At 37.7% G+C, this 21729-nt stretch overlaps 1 protein-coding gene across 1 annotated transcript in view; it reads left to right on the top strand.

The window, feature by feature from the left end:
• SNX7 (sorting nexin 7) overlaps nt 1-21729 on the top strand; it is a 29465-nt gene that overhangs the window by 7139 nt on the left and 597 nt on the right. The window contains exons 3-8 of the mRNA XM_069022627.1: nt 1033-1143; nt 1565-1729; nt 2688-2889; nt 4769-4965; nt 8858-8944; nt 13941-14093. Coding sequence (XP_068878728.1) covers nt 1033-1143; nt 1565-1729; nt 2688-2889; nt 4769-4965; nt 8858-8944; nt 13941-14093 — 915 coding nt within the window. The remainder of the gene's footprint in view (nt 1-1032; nt 1144-1564; nt 1730-2687; nt 2890-4768; nt 4966-8857; nt 8945-13940; nt 14094-21729) is intronic.

Below are 21729 nucleotides of genomic sequence, written 5' to 3'. Positions count from 1 at the left end.
TCTTTGTTAGGTTGCTACCAATAATTTTCACTTTATGCCTGTTTCTGTAGATGAGAGAACATTTTTTCTTCAGGCAAGTATGAAAGGGCTGTAAGGTGGATTGCTTTTGCTTTTTTTATCTCTTCTTTCTTATAATATTTAATTTGGAGTGCTGGTTGTTGATGATAAAGTAATAGCATTCCTCCCACATACCTAGAAACATTTTTATTCAACCCTCAAAAATGTTTAGATTACAAAAGCATGTTTTGAGGCTTTTGGAATTTACTTGCATCACATTGTAAATCTCCGTGCAACAATGAGTGGTAAATAGCACATGTTAATGAAAACATGGGCTCTTTGTGGCTTGCCTCCAGAAGACAGAGCAGTGGTAAAATAAATCTCATGGTCTGACAATTTTGGAATCTGTAATAAGCATTTTTTGTAGGCATTAAAGGTTTGCTGGCAAGTTCTAACAGAGGGCTGCAAAATTGGAATCGATGATGGGCCACAGAATCCATTAAGCAGTGCAGGAAGTATTATTGCTGTGATATGCTGAAGTTTTCATGTTTTGAATGGGAGGATTATTGAGTAATGTCACAGGTCCCAAGGACGTATGTCAGCTTTTTGGGCTTTGTTCAGAGTGCTAAAAAATGGACATTCCTTACTTGTAGATTACTAATCACTTTAAAAGAAGTCCCCTAAAAGTAACGAGCATAACTGTGATTGCCAAAAGGAAAATGCCACACTAAAGTAATTATTGCAATAATTTGGAAACATTATTGGTGAGATAATTACTATAAGTCACAGCATAAAGTGCAGCTTAGTGCTCTTTTTTTTTTTTCCCCCAATAAAACTTTGATTTCTTGCTAAAATAGGATGTGTTAACTCTTCAAGGAGTTGATGATCATTGTTCTTTAAAATAACAGCACGCCAATAACAGGGACAAAACAGAATGTATGTACTCCTTTCAAGTACTCAGTTTTCTCCAAAATCTAAAACGTTTTTTTTCTGGTATTCTAACCTAAGCCTGTTTTTTCTGCTTTTGGTTTTCAGACAACCCGTGGTGAGTTTGACTCCAGTGAATATGAGGTTCGAAGACGGTATCAGGATTTCCTTTGGTTGAAGAGCAAACTTGAAGAAGCACATCCAACACTGATTATTCCTGTTTGTTTGCTAAAACTTAAGTTATTTTTATTTGTTTGTAAGATGGCTCCAGTTTTATACAGAGATGTTTGAGGTCTTTCTTCAGCTTCTGAAGCTTCACAAACATTAAGCCAACCTATTTGCCTTAGCTTTATATGTATTTGACAAAAATCACATAAAGGTATTTCTTAGGTTTTTAATTGTGGCATTTGCAGTAATATGCAGTAATTTATGTCCTTTCTTACTTGTACTCATATTCTTCTGCACTGTGTATTACAAGAACCATTGTATACCTTAGTTGAAGATGATAACTTTATATAGCTTTTGGGTTATTGCATGGTGGATTTTCCAAGGTATACCTATGATTTTTAGTAAGCAGAACTGTTATAATACCCTGAATATTGTGCAAATTATGCAATATATTTCTTCTTTTTTTCCTTAGCCGTTGCCTGAAAAATTCATAATGAAGGGAATGGTGGAACGATTTAGTGATGAATTCATTGAGACTCGAAGAAAAGCTTTACATAAATTTTTGAACCGTATTGCTGATCATCCAACTTTAACTTTTAATGAGGACTTCAAAATTTTTCTTACTGCACAAGCCTGGGTAAAATGACTTTGTTTTTATTTACAGTTCTGTGAAACTGCATGTTGTGTTAGTAGGGTATATCAGGAGCCTCCCTGGTTCAGTATTCAGTAGTGTCATCCCATGGCTTGTTACCGAAGTGTCAGAAGCAGGCAGGGATTTATGGAATATTCATAACCTGAGATAACCTTTTCTTCTGTGGTTTTGGTAATCATGCACATGGCCATAAATATTGCTGTACCTTCCAAAGTTGTTTTTGTTACTGCATTTTGGATTTTTGTGTCAAATTCATAGTATTTCAACTCTGCATGTTTTTTGGTACACGTATAAGCTTCCAAGATTATGAGGAGAGCAGTACTTTTAATTAATTATTGTTTTTGCATGGCACTATCTTTTTCATTTTTTTTTTAAGTTTTACTGATCTCATAAAAGAAAAATATAGGCTTTTCCTGTTGCATTGTTGCAAGATGTGTCCAGTTGCAAATAGGAGTTTTGTACTCAGAAAAGAGTGCCTCTGAATTTCAGCAAAGGTTATTCTAGCAACATATAAAAAGAGTCAAAAAAATAGATGGATTCTTCCCCCAGCAGGAACATTGAGAAAAACATAATCTTTTCTCAAAGACTTATCTCTGCAATCATTACATCTGCTTTTCTGTTCAAAAAGCTAAATTGCAAACTAGCTAACTCACCCTGAGGGATGAGTTACCTGAAGGGGTAAAGGTTTTCTACCATCTTCAACCATTCTTGTGAGACTGTCATAGATGGCATGCTTGTGTCTGCTCAGAAAGGCTTAGCTAATAAATGCACAAGACAGGTACAGTTCTGACACTGGTCTAATAATTATAAGATTTATATACTAAAAAGACACAGGTTTATGTATGTAGTTTTGTTAAAAAAAAAAAAAAAAGGTGCTTTATTTATTTTTTTCAGAGAATTAACAAAAGTACCTGGAAGTAAACAGAGCTTGTTTTGTCTTTAGGAACTCTCCTCACACAAGAAGCAGGGTCCTGGTTTGCTGAGCAGGATGGGACAGACCGTCAGAGCTGTAGCATCCTCAGTAAGAGGAACTGTTAAAAATCGTCCTGAAATGTTTACAGAAATGAACAATTACATGGAAACATTTAGTCAGAAAATAAACTTACTAGATAAAATAGCTCATAGGATTTACAAGGAAGAAAGGGGTAAGTAGAAGACATGTATCAGTTTTATTGATTTAAGAAATGAAAAAGTAGTTTTCATTGTGGCAGGCAAAATACTCTTTCCAGCAAGCAAGGAAAATAGGAGATTTTTATGTTTATGCTGTGTTTTTATTTCTGGTCATGTTTTTGACAGACCTTCAAGTTAGTTTGAATCATTTTTTAATAGGAAGAGTTTTAACATGTCATTCAGTGACTTATAAGGAAGAAGAAAATATAAGTATGTCTGTATTTTAACTTGTGCTTTTTGGAGAGCTGCATGACCTTTGGTTTTCAACTTTGAAGGGAATGAACAGTTTTCTGTGCAATCTCATAATGACACAAAGCTGTCTTGATTCCAAATCACTAAACTTCTCTTTGTTTAGTTTTGTTCTGCACTTTTTTTCTGTTGACGAAGTAGATTTTAATTTTTTTTATAGCTTTACTGTTGGCTATAATTTTTGTCATGGTAATCTGTGCCTGTTAGAGTTTTCTCAAGAACGATGGCTTAATCTTAATTTTTTCCTTAAGTAAGTGTAGTTCACACACCTAGTTGGAATGCTGAGTTACTGGCTTTTCTGAGATTCTGAGATTATTCTGATCTCAGACCTTGTCTGTTCAGTAGAATTTCCACTGGGCAGCACTTGAAGTATTTTCTTGCCTATATAGTATAATTTGAAGAGCTGCACTGTGTTAATAACTGAGTCCTTGAGCTTTTTTGTGCAGATTTCAGTGTGTCTTCACTAAATTGAAAGGGTGTTATAAAAGAAAAATACATGTTGGTGAAAAGAGTTCTTTTTGATATTGTTCCCTCCAGTGAAAGTAGCTGTCTGAGGTCTGTAGGTTCAAGGTATCAGTGCCAAAATATTTCTTGGAAAAGCTCAAGAATTTTGACATGCTCCCAAATTCTGTAGGTTATATCTTCTTTCTAGATTTTTCAAATAGCACTTGTCAGAATGCTTGTGTGCAGGGCCTCACTGTTGTGAATAGGAATTGTGGATAGCTCTGATACAGAGAACATTCCTGGTTGCAGTACCTTAATGTGGGATTCTTGATTACATCTTCCATAGAGGTTTCTTTTTTGTCCAAATAATCTCAAAGTAAATATTACACTCTTCATGCCACATGACTGCTTTTACCTTTCCTAGGACATTTCTTCATTATAAATTTAGTAGTGACAAAATTGCATTTTCAATACATGACCAGTGTGTTCACAGTATCCTCCTGTGAACTGCAGCTTGCCCATGTTTAGCCCTACCAAATGGCTCAGTGATCTGTGGGCCTTCTCCCTGGTTATGGATTATCACTTGGTCTAGAGACATAAGTAATTCATAGGATATCCCTGTATTTAAATTAATAAAAACTACTGAAAGAGATAACACTTGCAGAGCAGCAGTGAACTTCAGTGTTTCTTCTGAAGCTTTTGGGACATAACAAAGCTTCTAGTTTTAATAACTGAGACTGTATTTGGAACACTGCTGTTACCAAGAAGCAGAGAATTCAGGGCAGTAGAAGTCAGCAAGTCAGACCAACTGCCATGGCTCTTGTTGCTCTGTATGCAGACACATTACTTCTGTGTGAAGTAATGCAGCTCATTGGGTGTCTGAATGCACCTCTTCAGGTCTACCTGAGTATGTGTGTCGTTGTGAAATGACTGGGGCATTTTTGCTGTTAGATTTCTCAAAGCTACTTAATTACAATACATTATTTGATTAGTTTACTCATAAACAATGAACTGGAGTTTACTTATCTTGGTCATTTGAGCAAATTTAAACATTAGCCTCAGTCTCTTGCTTGGTTCACAGTAAATACGAAGTTGCAATTAGTATCACTTAGACATCTATTAATGAACAAATGAGTAATATGTGTATATGTTCCTCTTAAGACTATTTTAATGAAATGAAGGAATACGCCCCCATCCACACGCTGTGGTCGGCATCGGAAGAAGACATAGCAGACTCCCTAAGGGGCATTGCCAGCTGCATCGACCGCTGCTGCAAGGCCACAGAGAAGCGAATGGCAGGGCTCTCAGAACACCTGCCCATTTTACATGAATATGTTCTCTACAGTGAAATTCTCATGGTAAGGTTTCCTGAAGGACTCTTTGTGGCTCAGTATAAAATTTGGCTTACTCCAGTGACAATGTCCAGGAGAGAATTTGTAGCTGCTGAAAATGACTTTACAGTTCCTTTATTTACTCATTACAAAACATGCACAGCATAGGATACCTGTCCATTGTTGGGGAATCCGATTGGTCCTGTTTCCCTTGCTAATCAGGCAAGAGGTGCCCCTTCCAAATAAGAAGAGCTTGATAGTTTTGCCTGGCAGGCAGCCCTGGGTAGCTGTGCTAGGCTGTCTAGTTTTGCTGTCTTCAGTGAGCTCTGCATTGTAGCAGAGAGGGTTTGGGGACAGCAGCTGAGAAACACCTTCCCTGACACTGCCAAAATATGAATTCATTGAGTAACAGATTGTGTGTGGGAAAAAGAGTGGAGAGGTTTTCCCTTTCTAGGAGCTCTTCCTATGTTTTCTTTTTCCAGAACAGCTGGGAACTTCCAGTTCCTGCAGCATTATATAAGCATGTGTTAGTCTTTGCCATAAGCTACTGCTCTCAGTTCCCTTTATGTATGTATTTTTCTTATGCTTGGAGAGGATGTAAAAAATCAGACTCCAGAGTTGATACATTCAGTGCTGGTGGATAATCAACATAATTAAGTAACTGAATTCAGTATGTCATAATTCCCACTTTGCTGCCTCCAGAAAGCAGAACATGTGTACAAACCCCTCTTTGTCTAGGTTTTGAGCAATGCCAGCTGCAGAATCTGCTCTTGTGTTACTGCTGGGAACCCAGCTCCTGCTGCAATGGTTTCTGAGTAGGGGCTGAGTGAGTCTTACAGGCCGTGGATAGAGCAAGACCCAAGCTAACCGAGCCTTTGGTGGCACTGTGAAGAGTATTGCCACTGCCTCAGTATGGCTCGACTACCAAGAGTTAGGAATTCCCGCTGCAATGACTGCTGTCTTTGAAACAAGCTTCACAGAAAAAGGAGCTGTACAAAATGTCCTGTATCTCACAGGCCTCATTATTTGCACATACATGCTGGTAAATGGAGGTAGGTACTGCTTTGCTTGAAGATCTGAATAGGTTACTGTACTAACAATTGCAGGTCTTCTTCTCCCCCACTTCCAGCCTTATTTTTCAAAATTTCTGAGTCTGTTACCCATGAGCAATTGTAGTCTTCATGCTACTGAGGAGATGTTGCCTACCCATTGCCTCCTATTTTCCAGCCTGGCTCACCCTCACCCTTTCTCAGACGTTCTGTTTTGTCCAGAGCACAGAGAAGTTTCTGGAGACAAGCCCCAGGATGACTACCTGGCTCTTCCTGCACACCTTACAAGTAGCTGTTGGCCACTGCATTTTTTTTCCTGCTTGTAGCTTTCTTGATGCAGCACTTGTAACACAGTATTAGGCTGCCATGAGGTCCTGTCCAGCAGAGAAATCTTCCTTCAGTAGCTCATTCTTATACTACAACCCTTCAACCCTTCCTTTCCCTTCATTCACCATGGATTTTTATTTTTACTTACTGCCTATTTCCCTCTTGCACTTTGGAGAGGGAAATACAAGTCATTAAAGTAAAATACCTAAAAACACCCTGCGGAAGTCACCCACTAGTAAATCTTTCAGAGGTGTGGTTAACCCTTCAGTGCAGGGACCTTGTATTTTCCAGTGTTGTGAGTTCAGCCTTTAACTGGGAAAAGAGGTGAATTTATAGCTGAAATATGTACATCTGGACCAACCCCTTCCTAACTGACCCACAGAGCAAATCTGCTATCCCTCAGGGTACAAATTACAGCATTAATTAGTTATGGGTCCACATAAAATTATTTGTGGGTTTTGTGGCAGAGTAGCATTAAGTGCTACACAAAAAAACCTATAAAAGTATAATAATGTGTTTTAAAAATAGAGTGCCTCTGTTTGGCATTAGAAGTCAGCACTTGTCTGTAAATGTAGCACCTTAGTGTGGGATATGCCCAGCCCTTGCCCTGGAGGGATCTCTGCTGAGACAAGAGATTTTGCAATTGCCCAGCAGGACTCCCTGGAAAGGCAACCACTTCTTTGGTCATGGTGAGGAAAAGTGGACCCACAATCCTTTGTAAGACACTGTGCAGATCCTTCTGTAACCCATTGGTCTGTCCCAGACCCTCTGTAACCCATTGGTCCCCCACTGATCCCCTGTATCCTTATAAAAGGGAGCCCCCTGGCTCTGTGGGGGGGAGAGCTCGTCCCTGGCTTTCCCCTTCGCCGGAGGGGACCCACAATAAAGCTACCTCTGTGTGGAACCAGCCACACGGGCCTTCTCGTCTCTCTCTGGTCTGGTTTGGCCTGGAGGATGCCCTGCAGAGCTGAGCTGGAATCACGAGCTGACAATCACTAAAGAGCTGACAGCCTCTGCAAGGGCCCCTCTGCCAGCAGCTGAGGGAAGACACTGGGCCTCGGGAAGGCGATTCCTTTCGGGACCATCTCCCTGGACCGGTCACCTCTTCCTGGGTCAGAGCTACTGACCCCACCACCAGCTGTAATACCTTAGTATTAAAATAATTGGTTTTGTCTTGTAATTCAAAGTGTATTTGTGATAAATGTTGCCAAGCAGTCATTAAAAGTTTTAAAAGAGGCAAAAGAAATAGGAAAAAAGAGAAAAAAAATTGTATTATGAAGGAAAGCTGTTCCAGATATTTGTTTTGCTTCTGTGCTTACAGCTAAACATTTTCTGTATATATCTAACCAAAAGATTCCAAGCTATTGATGAACATCTGTCTGTATTGCTAATCTATTGCTCAGAAATGCCCAAAGTCAAGTTTACCAATTTTTTATAGTGACTACCTGTTCAAAAAGAAACATTGAAAAATTATTTAAAAATTAACCTAAATTATTCTATCGTGTTTGATAAAATATCAAGACTCCAGAGAGAACTCAGTCAAATAGGAGAGCTAGAGAAGGTAGAGCTGCTTGTGCCCTGTGCTGTTTCAGCATGCCCTGTGCTAGAGGTGAATATTGAACATCTCTGCAGAAGCAGCAGTAAAACCAGTTGTGGTGAGGTAATGTAAAAGAAGGTTTTGAGATTTTTAATTATACATGTCCTGCTTCTGATTTTTTTTCAAAAGGACCAAAGCCTTGCAACACTTCTGCAAGATAAGCATACCTGAGTGTACTTTTACAGACGAGGAAGCAAAGAGACATTTGTGAGGCTTCATCAAGGTCTCAGAGCAAATGAGCATTGGAAATGGACTAATCTGTAATACTGCTCCTGTTATGTAGCTTAACAAGTAATGTTCGTTCCCCTTTCTAATTTTTTTTTTGACATTATGCTAAAAACCCAATACCTGCTTAGATAGTTTCAAAGGAGGTAAAAATTACATACGCTGAAAATAAGCACATATATTAGTGGTAGAAAAGCCATCATTCCTACCATAACTTTATCTGATTTTTCTGATTTTTTTTCTGATTTGTCACAACTCCATTTGGCACTTACAAAAGGTTAAAGTCACAATTTCAGTAATGCCTTGTATACCATTTTTAGTCTACTTTATATTGTAAATTTTACTCAAAGAAGATACTTCTGTTCATGAGATTTGGCAAACTCATGTTGCTGATTTTAAATGAATATATAATAAGTTAAGATGATACCAAATAAACTGCTGTAGCAGTTTTGCTCATACAACTGGCAGTGATACTGTGTATGGCAGATCCTTGTGGCACTGATTTTGGATTTAGTAAGATTCTTGACAAACATGTAAGATAAAGTAGAGGTATGAAAAAATAAGTCTTTATGATTTTTTTTTTGATAAAACATGTGTCAGAATTATTAAGTGGTATCATTCTGTGATCTTGTTTATCAAATAGCCAAGTTGTTTGATGGTTTTCTGAAAGAGCTAAAATTTGGTGCAGTTTACTTCTTTTTTTTTTTCCCTCTATATTAAGGGTGTTTTGAAAAGGAGAGACCAAATCCAAGGCGAGCTCGATTCCAAAGTGGATGCTTTAGTCCATAAAAAGACAGAAAAGGATCCGGTGAGTATGTTCAGAGAGCCGGAATCTTCCAGGCCTTGTTGTAACTGCAGGAGGTGCACAGAAGAAGGACATGTCCCCTCTGAAGCCACGTGCTGGGACTGGGCACTGTCTCTACTCCTCTGGGAGCTGCTTGTGCCAGGCAAAGGCCATCATGAGAAAGAAGCAACACTTCAGTAGCTGGGCTGCTGGAGGGAGGGGCTGGTCATAGTGGGCGACCACTGGGCTTTGTCAACACAGACTGTACCACAGCTTATTTTCAGCTTTTCTAAATACTTCCACACTTGGAGTTAAAAGAAGGTAACAGTTGCTGCAGTGCTCTTGTGGCTGCTGCTTCATTGATGTAGGAGAGGGAGAGGAGGTGATTAGGATCAGCAAAGCTGTTCATTGACTTATTTAAAATAAAATGTTCTGCATTCTGTTCTTTCAGGTTTCTGTTTTTTCTAGTTGGGCCCAGGGATATTTTTTTTTGCTTCCAGTATGACACCTTCATTTTTTCTAGTGAAGTCAGACTGTAACTGGTAGCCCATGGGGACAGGCATTCCCAAGACCATCAGGAAGGCTCAGTGAGCGAGTTAAAAACAACTTCTGGGATAAGAATTGGCATTTTTTAAATTTTTGATTGTTAAACTTTCCAGCCTAAATAATGTCCTTTTAGCACAGCATTAACGCCAAGTGTTACACAGTGTAAATAATATGCAAAAATGACTAATAACTTTTTAGTACATCAAAGGACAAAATCCTTAACATTTCAGATACTTTTTATTAGGCTTGTTGTAATTAATTTCCATGTAAAGCTGAGCTGTAGATAGTTTTTGGTGCTTGAAATGCATATTTTCATTTGATTTTTTGGCACTGAGATGAATAAATAAGAATATATTACTGATCTCTGATACCTACAATGGCCATGGTATATTATATAACAATTTGCCTCTGTGTACTGCAGTGGGACATTAAGTAAATATCTCTGGTACTGGTTTTTTTTCCTGAAGCAGAAATTTTTACTTACTGCCTTTGTGTTCTCTAATTTGTTTTTGTTTCTCTGCTTTCTTTGCTGCTTCTCCTGTCCTTTTTCCTTAGTTTAAAGCTTGAAGCTCTTATAAAATGTACGGAGAATGGTGAGTTGGAGAAGCCCCCTAGGCTGGGAGTTGGGTACCAAGGCAGTGAATTCAGTGATGAATTCAGCTCCATACAGCTTGTTTAGCAGTCAGATTGATTGTTGTTTACTGTAGAAAAAACAACATAGCCTGGCAGGATGTGCCATATTTTCAGGATGCATTTCTGTTATAATCTGATGGAGTTCTCAGACAATGTGCATGCACTCCCTTTTCCTGAACTGTTACAATTAAAAAAGGAATATTTTTATTTTAGCATAGTATTGGTCATACCATGTTGATTTGATATTGACAGTACTCCATCATGAGATGTTTGTACTGCTTCCAGTAGGATTTTGAAATCAGTTTGCCCAAACTTTTTTTTCACTGTAGATGTGTTTCCATATCTGCACTTACAGCTTGGTAAAGGCTTTGGACACTGTGATTGCCCAGGTGTTCAGAACTTTGCTTTATCTATCCAGCCCCTCTATTTCTTACTCATTTCAGAGAATCCTGTTTTTGAGAGCCTCATTCTCCTTGCAGTCTCAGAAGAGCAGTAAAACAGATGTCTGTTAGTCTAATCTGATAATAAAATCCTGTGTTCTCTAATTCAGTGGCAGCTGTATCCTGAAGACTTTTTCTTAATTAGAAGCTGAAGCCTTTTTCTAGTAAGGGTAGTTTGGCAACAGAGGAGGGTGGACTGCTATTTTTAACCATTCAAGTGACTTAACTATTTTCTTGGTCATTTTTTTTACTATGCTTTCATTTTTGTGTTGAAATATTTTTCTGATGCTTCTAACCAGACTGATTTCATAATAAAAGGTGGTTATAACACAGGTATGTTGTTGGAATGGGTGTCAGACACTGAGTTAGGGTGTATTTGCACATACCTATTCCTAAGCAGAACTCCTGTAGCTTCTAATGGTCTCATAGATGTCAGATTGAACTTGTCAGTGCAATCTAGTAGCCAGAAATTTTGCTGACAATGAGTGGCATGAAGCCTAATCTCATTTGAAGTACATTTCCACCATAGATAAGGAGTCTCAGACTGTCATTAGAGCTGATAAAAGGCTGTGAGATATTTAGCATTGGTCACGGCAAACATTAAATGATTTAACAAACATGAGGTTGTACAGCAGAAGAATGCAAAACATCCCCAAGGTCAGTGCAGATGAAATAGGCTGGAATTGCAAATTAAACCTTACGGGACATTAGGCTTATTGGCTGGGAAAGAAAATGTTTTCTTGAACAGTGTTAGAAAGCTGCTTGTGGTACTGCTAAAAAAGCCAGAACCTTGGTTTCCACTCCAAAATTTGGTCCACGAAGGAGGCAGTTGTTTGGGGTATGGATGGTTTGAAGACTGATTTTAGATGCAGGCTCTGTCAGAGATATTGGAGAGGACTTTGGCAGCCTCCTACTTATCTAGACATTTCTTACCTCCAGAGCTGCGGCTGGAAAGATACTGGGATATGCGGCTCCATTGCTTCCACACCCCATCCTGAAGGCTACACAGAAATGCTAGTGTATTATGGTTTGGGCATTTTTAACAGTTTTAGTCTTGCCTCAGTGAGATCAATGTAAGCAAATGGATTCAGAATCCTGTTTAATTTGCAGGAAAAATTGCAACAATTTACAGCTTGTAAATGAGGAACACACTTGGTAGATGTTTTTGTTATGACCAAGCCATTCTTCTTTCACTTCTGCTGTCATGGCAGCTAAAGAGAGTAGCAGTGATGGGTTTTTTCAGTTTTGAAAAAGTAGATTTTAAATGTCTCTACTTGACATGGTGATACGGCATAATGCTGTCTTCAGACCTTAAGTCCAACTCTTCCCTTAATACAAGATGTGGTTTCTTTGGGGCTTTAGAGTGGGATGTTTAAACTGCATATCCAGGCAGAGTTGTATAACAGAGTCTGCCTGTCCACATCATGTTGTGACTACAGTGTGGAAGAAATTCTTAGTTCCTAGAAAAGGCCAGATGAAAAAAACCTGTAAAATAACTTACTTAAAGTTACAGAGAACGAGGTAAGGGGAAGCCACTGCAGCCAGGACTTCTAAGTCAGAGAAGTTCTTTACCTGTGTAGACTAGTGCAATCCCATATAGGAACTTTTTTTTTTTGCAAAAGCAGCGAATGTATTCAACTGCCTTTCCTACTCTAAATCATCTTAAAAATGTCATCATTTTCAGTATTCTGTGCGCATTCATTTTTTGGTATTTGAAGGAGGAAAGGCAATTAGCATAGAACTTGGTCAAAATACCAAATCCAGTTGTCTGTAATTCCTTTAAAGGTAATTTCCCCACATTTAAATTTTGGATTAACCTTTTTATTTCTAATACAGTGTTGGTAGTTGAAATTACCCTTGTCTGTAGCTTGATTAGTGGTCTGGTCAGATAATTGAACTTGGACTTTTCAGTAAAGTAGAAATTCTGTTTTTCATTTTGTTCCTGATTAATAACCAGTAGTTCATTAATCTAGAAGTGTGGCAAAGAAAATCAGTATAGAAATCAAGTCTAATTAAAAGTGTTTATTATGGACTGTGGATAACATCCATTCAGATGAAATTTTCAGTTTTACTAGCTAAGTAGTTTTTGGCTCCTTTAAGAGCTGAATGGGGTCCAGATTCCATGACCATTTCAGGCAGTGTTTGATGATTCAGTTTGTGTCTGATGGCAGCATCACTGCTGTTGCACTGGATCACTGTTCTCCCTTGCATGGTCCAAGCTGGAGGCTGTGCACCAAGACTTTCCATGTCTCACTCTGAATTCTGACGTTTCTGTGTTCTACCAGTAGCGTAAGCATTCCTTAAAAATTCTGGAAGTTAGTCCTGGAATCCTGAACTTCCTATCAATGAAAACACCATCTCTGCAGAAAGCAATCCAACTTCACACCGGCGTGGTATGAGGAAGAAACTATTTGCTTTATGGCAAATATAAGGAAGAAGAAGAAATTTATGGAGCCTGAGTTGCAATGGAAGCAATTCAAGGAATTAAGTTTTCCTGCTTGATGTTCCTTATTTTGGTGGTATTTGTGCCTGCCCTGCCTCCTGCTGCAGACAGTGGCTCTGCAGTCCCAGCAGATGATTTTGCACTGTAGCCACAGGAGATGTACCTTGTTCTATGACTAGGTGCCAGCCAGAACTGATACAGTGGATTAGTAAATGACAATAGGTAACCAAATTACTGAGAAGACCAGAAAACTCATTAAAGAGAGGGCTGCTGTCCACTTACTCCCATTAGCTGGAAAGTCAGTTTGTGCATCTATAGTAATTAGACACATGTAATGTTTGTAGAATACCCCTCAAGGTTTTGGGTCCTGGATTGCTGTGAAAGAGTTTCTTCTCTGTAGAAGTCCTTTCATTTAATTTCTTTCCATGCTTCTGTATTTCTTTTTCCCTCATATGGTCACACACAGTTCCACAAGAAAAGATGGTAATGTGACAGGCAAGAAATCAGAAAGTTTGTGATTTTGATTTCTGCTGTCTTCTCCCTATTCTGTTTTCTCCTGTTATCAAAGATTCTGTCAGGGTTTTCCCAGTTTTTCTGGCCAAATCTAATTTATACAATTGATTCTGCTTCAGTAAAGCCCTTTATATTTTACTTTTTAGATGCATTACTGTCAAGTGCTAGTGAAGAGGTGCCAGACTCTGTAACTTCTCAGCGAATAAAAATATCTCCAGAAACACTCTAATTCTGGTCTATATTTTCTGTTACTAGTATTTCAGAAATTGTAGTGAGTTACTAATTAAGAATTAATTTTAAACTTATCTCTGAGGAATGACTTTTTTTGCTAAGTTAAATACCAACCTTAGTTCTGCAGTTCTCTTTGTCTCCACTACAGTCGAGTTCAATAATTTTGGAAATGGTGATTTTCCTAATTTTTTTAATGTTTATAATTAATATTTAGTTCTCAGAAGAGATTGGGAAACTTGAAGACAAAGTTGAACGTGCCAATAATGCTCTGAAAGCGGATTGGGACAGGTGGAAGCAGAACATGCAGTGGGATATGAGATCATCATTCACTAATGTGGCTGAGAATAATCTCCGTTATTATGAAGAGGTAAAACACTTTCTCACAAAAATGTTATCTTTTCATTATTTTAGTGAAAAAGTCCATGGGTTCTCTGTAAAGAGGAATTTTTCCGTCTTAGTTCAAACATTTGGTAACTTCAGAATCAGTTTCTGTGGGAATAGGGAGGCAGTTATCCTTAATTTGACGGATTTCAAGCAGAATAGATTTTATTTTGCCCAAGTGGTTGATCCCGAGTTCATCATCGACAGAGGGCACTCTTGTTTTACTAACCACAACAACTTGGAACATATTTTTCAGTTCAATGTCAGCTGCTATATTTCAGTTGGGAAACATTTTGCTGTGAGAGCATGAAGAAGCCCTCTGTAAGGCTCAGATCTGCATGAGTAAAACCTTTAAGTGAGAGTCTATCAGATATTTATTTTCAGCTCAAATGCTGCAGGTAATATTCTTGGTAAGAATTTCCAAGAATATATACTAAGAAGGAGAATTTGAAAACCTGTAACAAAATACATTAAGCATTCTGTGAAGTTTCCTCATGGGGAACACAATGTTGATTGACATGCGCATTTTGAAAATATCCCAGATGTCGTGAAGTTTTTTAAAGAATTTCTCCTTACTTTTGGAAAAAAATTGGAATGCACTGAGCCATCTATTAGTCATAAATTAGTCATTTTCACAGATATATTTTGGTACCTGTAACTTCAGTCCTGTAGTCTGAGTCTTTTATGGATTGTCCATTATCCAATGGCAGTGGCCTGATTTTACAAATCATTTTGTTAAAACATAATTGAAAAGACAGAGCTCTTGATCATCAAGTCTAATTAATTAACATGCAGTCTGTGAGATGCATGGACATTGACAATCTGTTGTTACATATTAAGATCAAAATATTTTCTGAAATCAGGCAGCAAGCTTTTGGCATCCTCTCACATTGTCTTCATTTATTGATGGTCTCCGACTTCTATAGCAGCCATATGTATAATAAAACAATGCTGAGTACATTGGAATATTTTCTTTGTGAATGATTAGCTAAAACATAAAAATAATTATTTGGTTCTTTTTCCTGCCTAGAAATGCTTTTTGCTGAAATAGAAGTTTAATTCAGAATACCAAAGCTCATATTGTACATGAAATTACTACTCTTAAGGCAAAAACTGCAGAAAATTATTCAGCTGTCTCTGTAACTGCCAGAGGTTTTTCTTAAGTAGCCCCTCAAATACTAGAAAAATTGGTTTATACTGATCCTTTGTTGGTGCTTTTCTTGAATACTGAAATCTGAAATCTTTAAATGGTTTTGCTGCTGCATCTTTGTGTAGATCTACATTTTAGAAAAAGCACCTTATCTTACTACAGCAGTTGCAATAATAAGCAACATTGTGCTAACTGTATCACTCCTTGTTTGCAAAGTGAGGGCTTACCAATTTCATTCTGATTCATCAGAAAGTCATTATCTAATCCTGATATTCAAAAGAACTTGATAAAGTTAATATTTTGATTGGGAGTTTTGACCTAAAATGGGTTTATTTAAGAGCCATGGTTAATGTTGATGGTTAATTACTAGAGAAGGGATTACTGATTACTGTCAGAGGCCCATATATTTCAAACTACAAGTGTGTACTCCTGAAAGCAGCAGGAGAAGAAGCTCTGGCATCTGCTCCTGCTGTTTGGGAGTGAAACTTCAGGAAGGGAATCTCAGAAACCTGAGAAGCAGAATATTATTTTTATGCTTTCAGTAGGGAAGAGAATCCTACTTTAAATGTAATAGTTTGAGTCTGACTCATTAAACTCATGCACAAACACAGTGTCCGTTACAGTGTTTTTCACTTTTACAATTATTACTTGCTTCATTAGCATTCTTTCACATGTCTGAAGTTACTCATTCAGACTTTTGATGCACCATTTGATGCTTACTAAGCCTTTTCTTGCTGTTAGCATCCCTTGTGTTATTTCCTGCCTTTTCCCCAGACCATGTTCTGTGCATTTTAGCACCATGGATGCTATGAATATGATTCAGTTGCCCAGCTCTTCTGTCCCACTTCTATGAGGAATCATCTCCTGCTTTCTTAGTGACTACCTGCTTCTCATCCTTTCCACAACTTCCCCCACTCCTCAGTTAACCTATTCTTGCCTCTCCATGAGCAATGTCCCCTTCTCTTCTCAACAGCTGCGTTTCACTGTGCTTCTCCTTATTCCCCTTGCTGACTGCATTTCCCAGGCACACAACCAAACCAGGAGTCATTTCTGTTCATGGTCATTCTCTGCATCCCTTAAATTTCCAGGAACAGAGTAATGAGAGACAGGCATCCTGTATTTTCTGATGGTTGCTGCAGTAGAGAATGCAGTCCTTCAAGACTGTATAAAACTCAAGCCACTGCGGTCAAATACAACATAGCAGCATGTCAAAGTACACTAGAATTTCTAAAATGTTACTTCACGTTTGTCACAATATGGGGAAAGAATATGACCTTACATTTGTTTGGGTTTTTCCTTAATTGTAGTTGCCTAAGGATTCTGCTGTCATCTTGTCAAGCATCACTTAGCTAGCATAAAAGAGTATCTCTTCTTTAAGCTGAATTAATGTTCACATTAATGAAGTGTTATTCTTAAGTGTTACCTGTAATTACGTTTCTCTGGATTTACAAATTTAAGAGCTATTCCTGTAGTTTTCTGGTTCATTGGCTATCTGCAATTATTATACTTGAATAAGAAGTGTTCCTTTGTTTCTGTGGCTGTTTTGTGTCTCTCAGTGCTGTGGTAACAAAGATGTGAATGAAAGCCCAGTGTTGCAAATTTACAGGGTGCTCCTGTGCAGGCCTACGAAAACAAAAGCTTTCATGTGATAATGTGCAAGCTTTGTTATAATATATTTAAAATCATTTAGGAGCCAAGAATTACCATGACTGACCAATCATTTGGTATTCCTGTAGCTGGTCTCAAGGGCTCATACAGTTCTGTACTTCCATTCCTCTGGAAAACAGTTGAATACATTCTTAAGTCTCTCTGTATTCCACAAAGTCCTAAATCAAAAAAAATACTAATAATGACAGTAAATGCATTGCTAAAATGAGGAGGACTTTCTGAAAGAATATGAAAAGGTTTTAATTTTTAAAAGTTCATAACTTTACTCCTGTTTCTGAAGTAAATACCATTGATTCAGCACGTGTTAACACTGTACCATTTATTTTATTCCTTTTCATCGTGCCTTAGGCATGACACCATTGTCTGACGGCTTAGTCCAGAAGAGGTATCTGCCAAACAGCTGGAATCATAAGCTGTCCACAGGGTGGAGCTTTCATCTGAGAAACTGATTGTCACCATTAATATTTTCATTAATTTAGAAATAGATATTCTAAAGATGCAGCATTACTAAACCCAAAGCAGGATACAGAGTTGGTGGTGGTGCTGGCAAGATTATTTAGCTGGCACATTTGAAGTGTTGCTGCTGCAGATTATCAAAACCAAACCAGGCACTGTGGAACTCTGGCTTCATAGAGCAGAAGCAATTAAACATATGCTAAATTTGTTTTTTCTCATGTGTTTAATATAGTGCCTAGAACATACACAGCATCAAAGGAAGAAAACCACTTCAATTTTTCTCAGCAAAGAATTTTGGTAACCCATTCTTTTCAGGAACACTACCAGAACAAGTTACTAGGTTTTACAGCCCAACCCAAAGGCTAGCTAGACATTGTAAATCCCACAAATATACTGGAATTTGGGTTTACACTGCTTGTTAGGCACTCTAGGAAATGCAGACAGATTGGTGGTTTTTCCTGCTCTAGGATGATAGTTTTGGCATTAAAAGAATGTGTTTTTTCTTGAGGATGGATGAACCTTTGTTTTAAAGCATAGCATCTGATTTTATTTATCTCATGTGAAATTAATCCTGTTAAACCCTTCCATCGTAATCGGATAATCAGTTACCTTTGATATAGTCAGATTCTTGTTGGTATTGACATACCCTACTATTTTTCAAAAATATAAATAATTTCCTGATTTTCTCAAGTATTTCAAGCATAATTTGGTATATTTCTGTGACCTACATTGTTGTACAGGCATAAATTAATCCAAAAGATTCATTAGGGCAAACCAATACTTGTTCCCCATTACAGCAACTTCCCTTTAACTCCAAAGCCCTTATGTACCTCTCGGTCTGGTAAAAGCTGTAGAAAAATAGATGAGATTTGTTGTTTGCCCTAGAGGCCTCTGTAGTGATGCATTTAGGCAGTCATTTGGTTGTGTAGCAGAAAGTTCCTGTGTGTTGATCACATCCTACCTTAGCCATGCCTGGGAGTTCAGCTACCAAACTTCACTAGATTTTCAAAAGCTCTCACGTCTGAGCCCATTTGTCTCTGTGCATGTTGCTTCAAAGGCAGATCCATCTTTGAACCCTCATTCACTTCAGCCTCTACAACTTTTTAAAAATAATTTTAGGAAGACATTTTTTTATAGTGGGAATTAATATTTCTGTGCAGTCTAGTTTTTGTTTCCTTGCACTCAGAAATCATAAAAATAGTTTCTGTTTCTCTCAGACACAAACAAGACTTCATTTTCAGATTCTACTCCAAAAAATTCCATCATAAATGATATTTTTAAGGTATCAGCCATGGATAACTGGGAGCTGGAACACAAACACACATGGCACATGACACACTGCTTCTGCTAGCATCCATACTTCATGTTCTATTTTTATATCTCCTTTTTCATTATATATGCAATTGTATTATATGAAAAGCTTTTTTCTGCTTTTTCTAAGAATGATGTTGTAGAATAGATATGTGTCCTGCAGTAGTAATCAGAATACTTTAGGTAAAGTAGCCTTATTTAAGTTCTTGCTATTTCATTTTGTGTATTTAGGCTTTTTTATGTTTTCCATTGGGCTTTTGCAAGTAATTGGATTATGAATTTCAATCCTGTGCAAACACATTTCGTTTCCTCAGTTTGGATTTTCTGGGGTTTTTTCCTTTCCGTCTCCTTTTTGAAAACTGGCTGATCCTCTACTTAGATCTCCATTTTCAACCTCCCAGGAGAATGGACTAAAATCATTTTGTAATAACGTTGAAGTATACATCACTAACAAAATGTCGTTTATGCAGCTCATGCTTCACAATACAAAAAGCTTGAGCCTAAGGCACAGAGACCTAGTTTTGTTTTGGTGTGGTTAATTATAAAACTTGTCAGCTGTAGCAGCACTGTGATGTCTGGCAGTGAAATGAGCCACCATTGCTCTTACATTTTGAAAAATGTGTTTTGGTTATATAATCAGGGATAAATTAAAAGCTGAATAACTTGTGTGAAAAAAATGCTTTACATCTTTGTCTGGACAGACTTCAGAAGATCGTATCTATCTGGTTAAGCAATGTATTGTGATTGCATTTTAACATGTGCAGTTTGGCTCAGTGTTGCAAAGGTAACACAAAGCCATTTTTACATTGCAGCCAGTGCTGATACATACATTTTAAAACACATTACTGAAATTACGGGATGACAAAACATGGACTTATGTGGTAATTAAATTAAACTGCGATTCAGAAAAAAAATTTGTCATTGCTAACAAAAGACTCTTCAAGAAAAAGATGTTTTCTTGCACCACACTTAGAAAAAGCCTAGAAAAACAGCTGTGCCTTGCAGCTTTCTAGGATGGTAAGCCAGGCTGGGCTCAACAGAAATTGATGAGTTTGAGTGCCATAGTGAAGATACATTGCTAGCAGCTGCCTCACTGACATCTCAAAACCAAGATGCTGTGTTCCAGCTCAAGACTCTCAGATAGACTCAGCTGCCACAGTGTCACATGAAGTAGGGGAGAATCTAATGATCAAACTTAAAGGCTTTATACAAAAGGTCAAAAAGACCTTTTAAATCAGAAATCAGTTTTCAACACTTGCAGTTCACTGTTCATGCTGGCAGTAACTTCACTGTTTCTCCATGGTGTACCATTTCAAAATAACATTTCTCCAAAAAGTCAATGAAGAAAGCAGATTTCCACATGAATCTTATCCTGTTAGTCCTCTCTTTTCACAGTAATTCGAACCTTAGATGTACTCTGAACAGCAGCATAATGTTGTTGTGTGCAATAGCAGCAGTAGTGACTTGGAAGCAAGATCAGAAGAGAAAGACTGGGGAAGTAAATTCATGGTATCCATAGTCTAGGGGACAAAATGTGAATAACAGAAATGATCTCTACTGTGTCTAATAATAACCAAAAACCTATGCAAAAATAAGCTCAGACTTATTTCTTTATGATCTTTTGGTTCAGTTGGCTGTTTAACTGCTCTCATTTTTTTGCAGACCCACATGTTCTACTTTCTTATGTCTTCAGAGACAAAGCCACTGCTGACTTTTTTTTTTTCTTGTTACTTTTGTCACCCTTAATTTTACGGGTATCCCTGGTTCTGCATCCTTGTGTCATCACGAATTCCCCCAGCTCCAGTCATCCTGTGTGTATTCTTTGTTTTTCTCTTTGAGCTTATACTTTAACATTATCAGATCCTCCCACTCATCTCCTTGCACACAAATATGCAGTTATACCAGGACCTAGGCTCTTCAGTGTAGTATGACTATGTCTCCATATTTAATCGCAGAGTTTGGAAGTCATTCACAAGAACTGTCTAATAAAGTTAGGTGGCTGCAAGTTCAAGCTGGGTCATTTCCATGTCTCCTAAGCAATGACAGATGGATATGAGATGTTCCAATGAGCTGGGCTTAGCAAATGTCTGTGGCTTGAATAGTTTATGGCAAAAGATTTCAGTAAGGAAATGATGCTGTTTTCAGAGCACTGATTTAATTCAAAGTTCAGATAAATGGAGTCTGCTGTCCAGATTTTAATATATATTTCCAGAGAAATTTCAGAAGACTTATTTATTGTACATAATAAAGATTCTTCATGAAAAGAACTGTGTAGAGTAAGTAGTAAATAAGCTGCATTGTCAAGAACAATAGGTATGAATGTATAAGTCAAAATTTTGTTAGAACATTTCAGTTTCAAGGGCTTTTTTTCAACAGCATCAGAACAAGAAAATTATTGCAGGAATTTGCCTTTCCTGTTCTACGGCCAGACTTGAAATAGTAGAAACCTGGTGCTTTGGGTAACAAGCATCAACTCACTAGAGGTTACCTTGTGATAGCCTTGCCATGGCTCTCAACACTAATTTATGATTTAGAATGGCTTGCCAAGCTGCCAACACTCATTTAAGCCAAATTGAACCAAAGTCATTTGGGGTTGGGGTTGGTTTTTTGTTTTTTTTTTTCATTTTACTGCCTGCAGAATTGATGCTTCAAATAAAAAAAATAGTTTTTACAATTGTAAATACATTTTTCCATAAAGAGAGAAATACCACTTGTAAGGAATAACAACTTCCCTACTCCTAGCTCCTGCCTTTCTGGTCCTATTTCTTTCCCATTCTCTCCTTATTTAGAAAAAAAAAAATGGTTTCATTTAACTTGCAAGGAAATTTGGTATACAATAGGAATCCACAGAGATTACAAGGGAACAGTGCCTGACAATGTGCTTTCTATTTGGAAGAGATCTTTGCCTGTAACTAAAGGAAGAGATTAAAGAAAAGCATAATTAATGTTAGCATCTTCCATACTACAACATACAATTACAATGCTCACAGTGTGTGCTTGTCATTATGTAAAATTGACCTTTACAGCTCACTCAGCA

This window comes from Aphelocoma coerulescens, chromosome 8 (assembly GCF_041296385.1).
Source record: "Aphelocoma coerulescens isolate FSJ_1873_10779 chromosome 8, UR_Acoe_1.0, whole genome shotgun sequence".
NCBI classification, from domain to species: Eukaryota; Metazoa; Chordata; class Aves; order Passeriformes; family Corvidae; genus Aphelocoma; species Aphelocoma coerulescens.
Note: the sequence above shows the minus strand (reverse complement) of the source record. Positions and strands in the feature narration are given on the sequence as shown.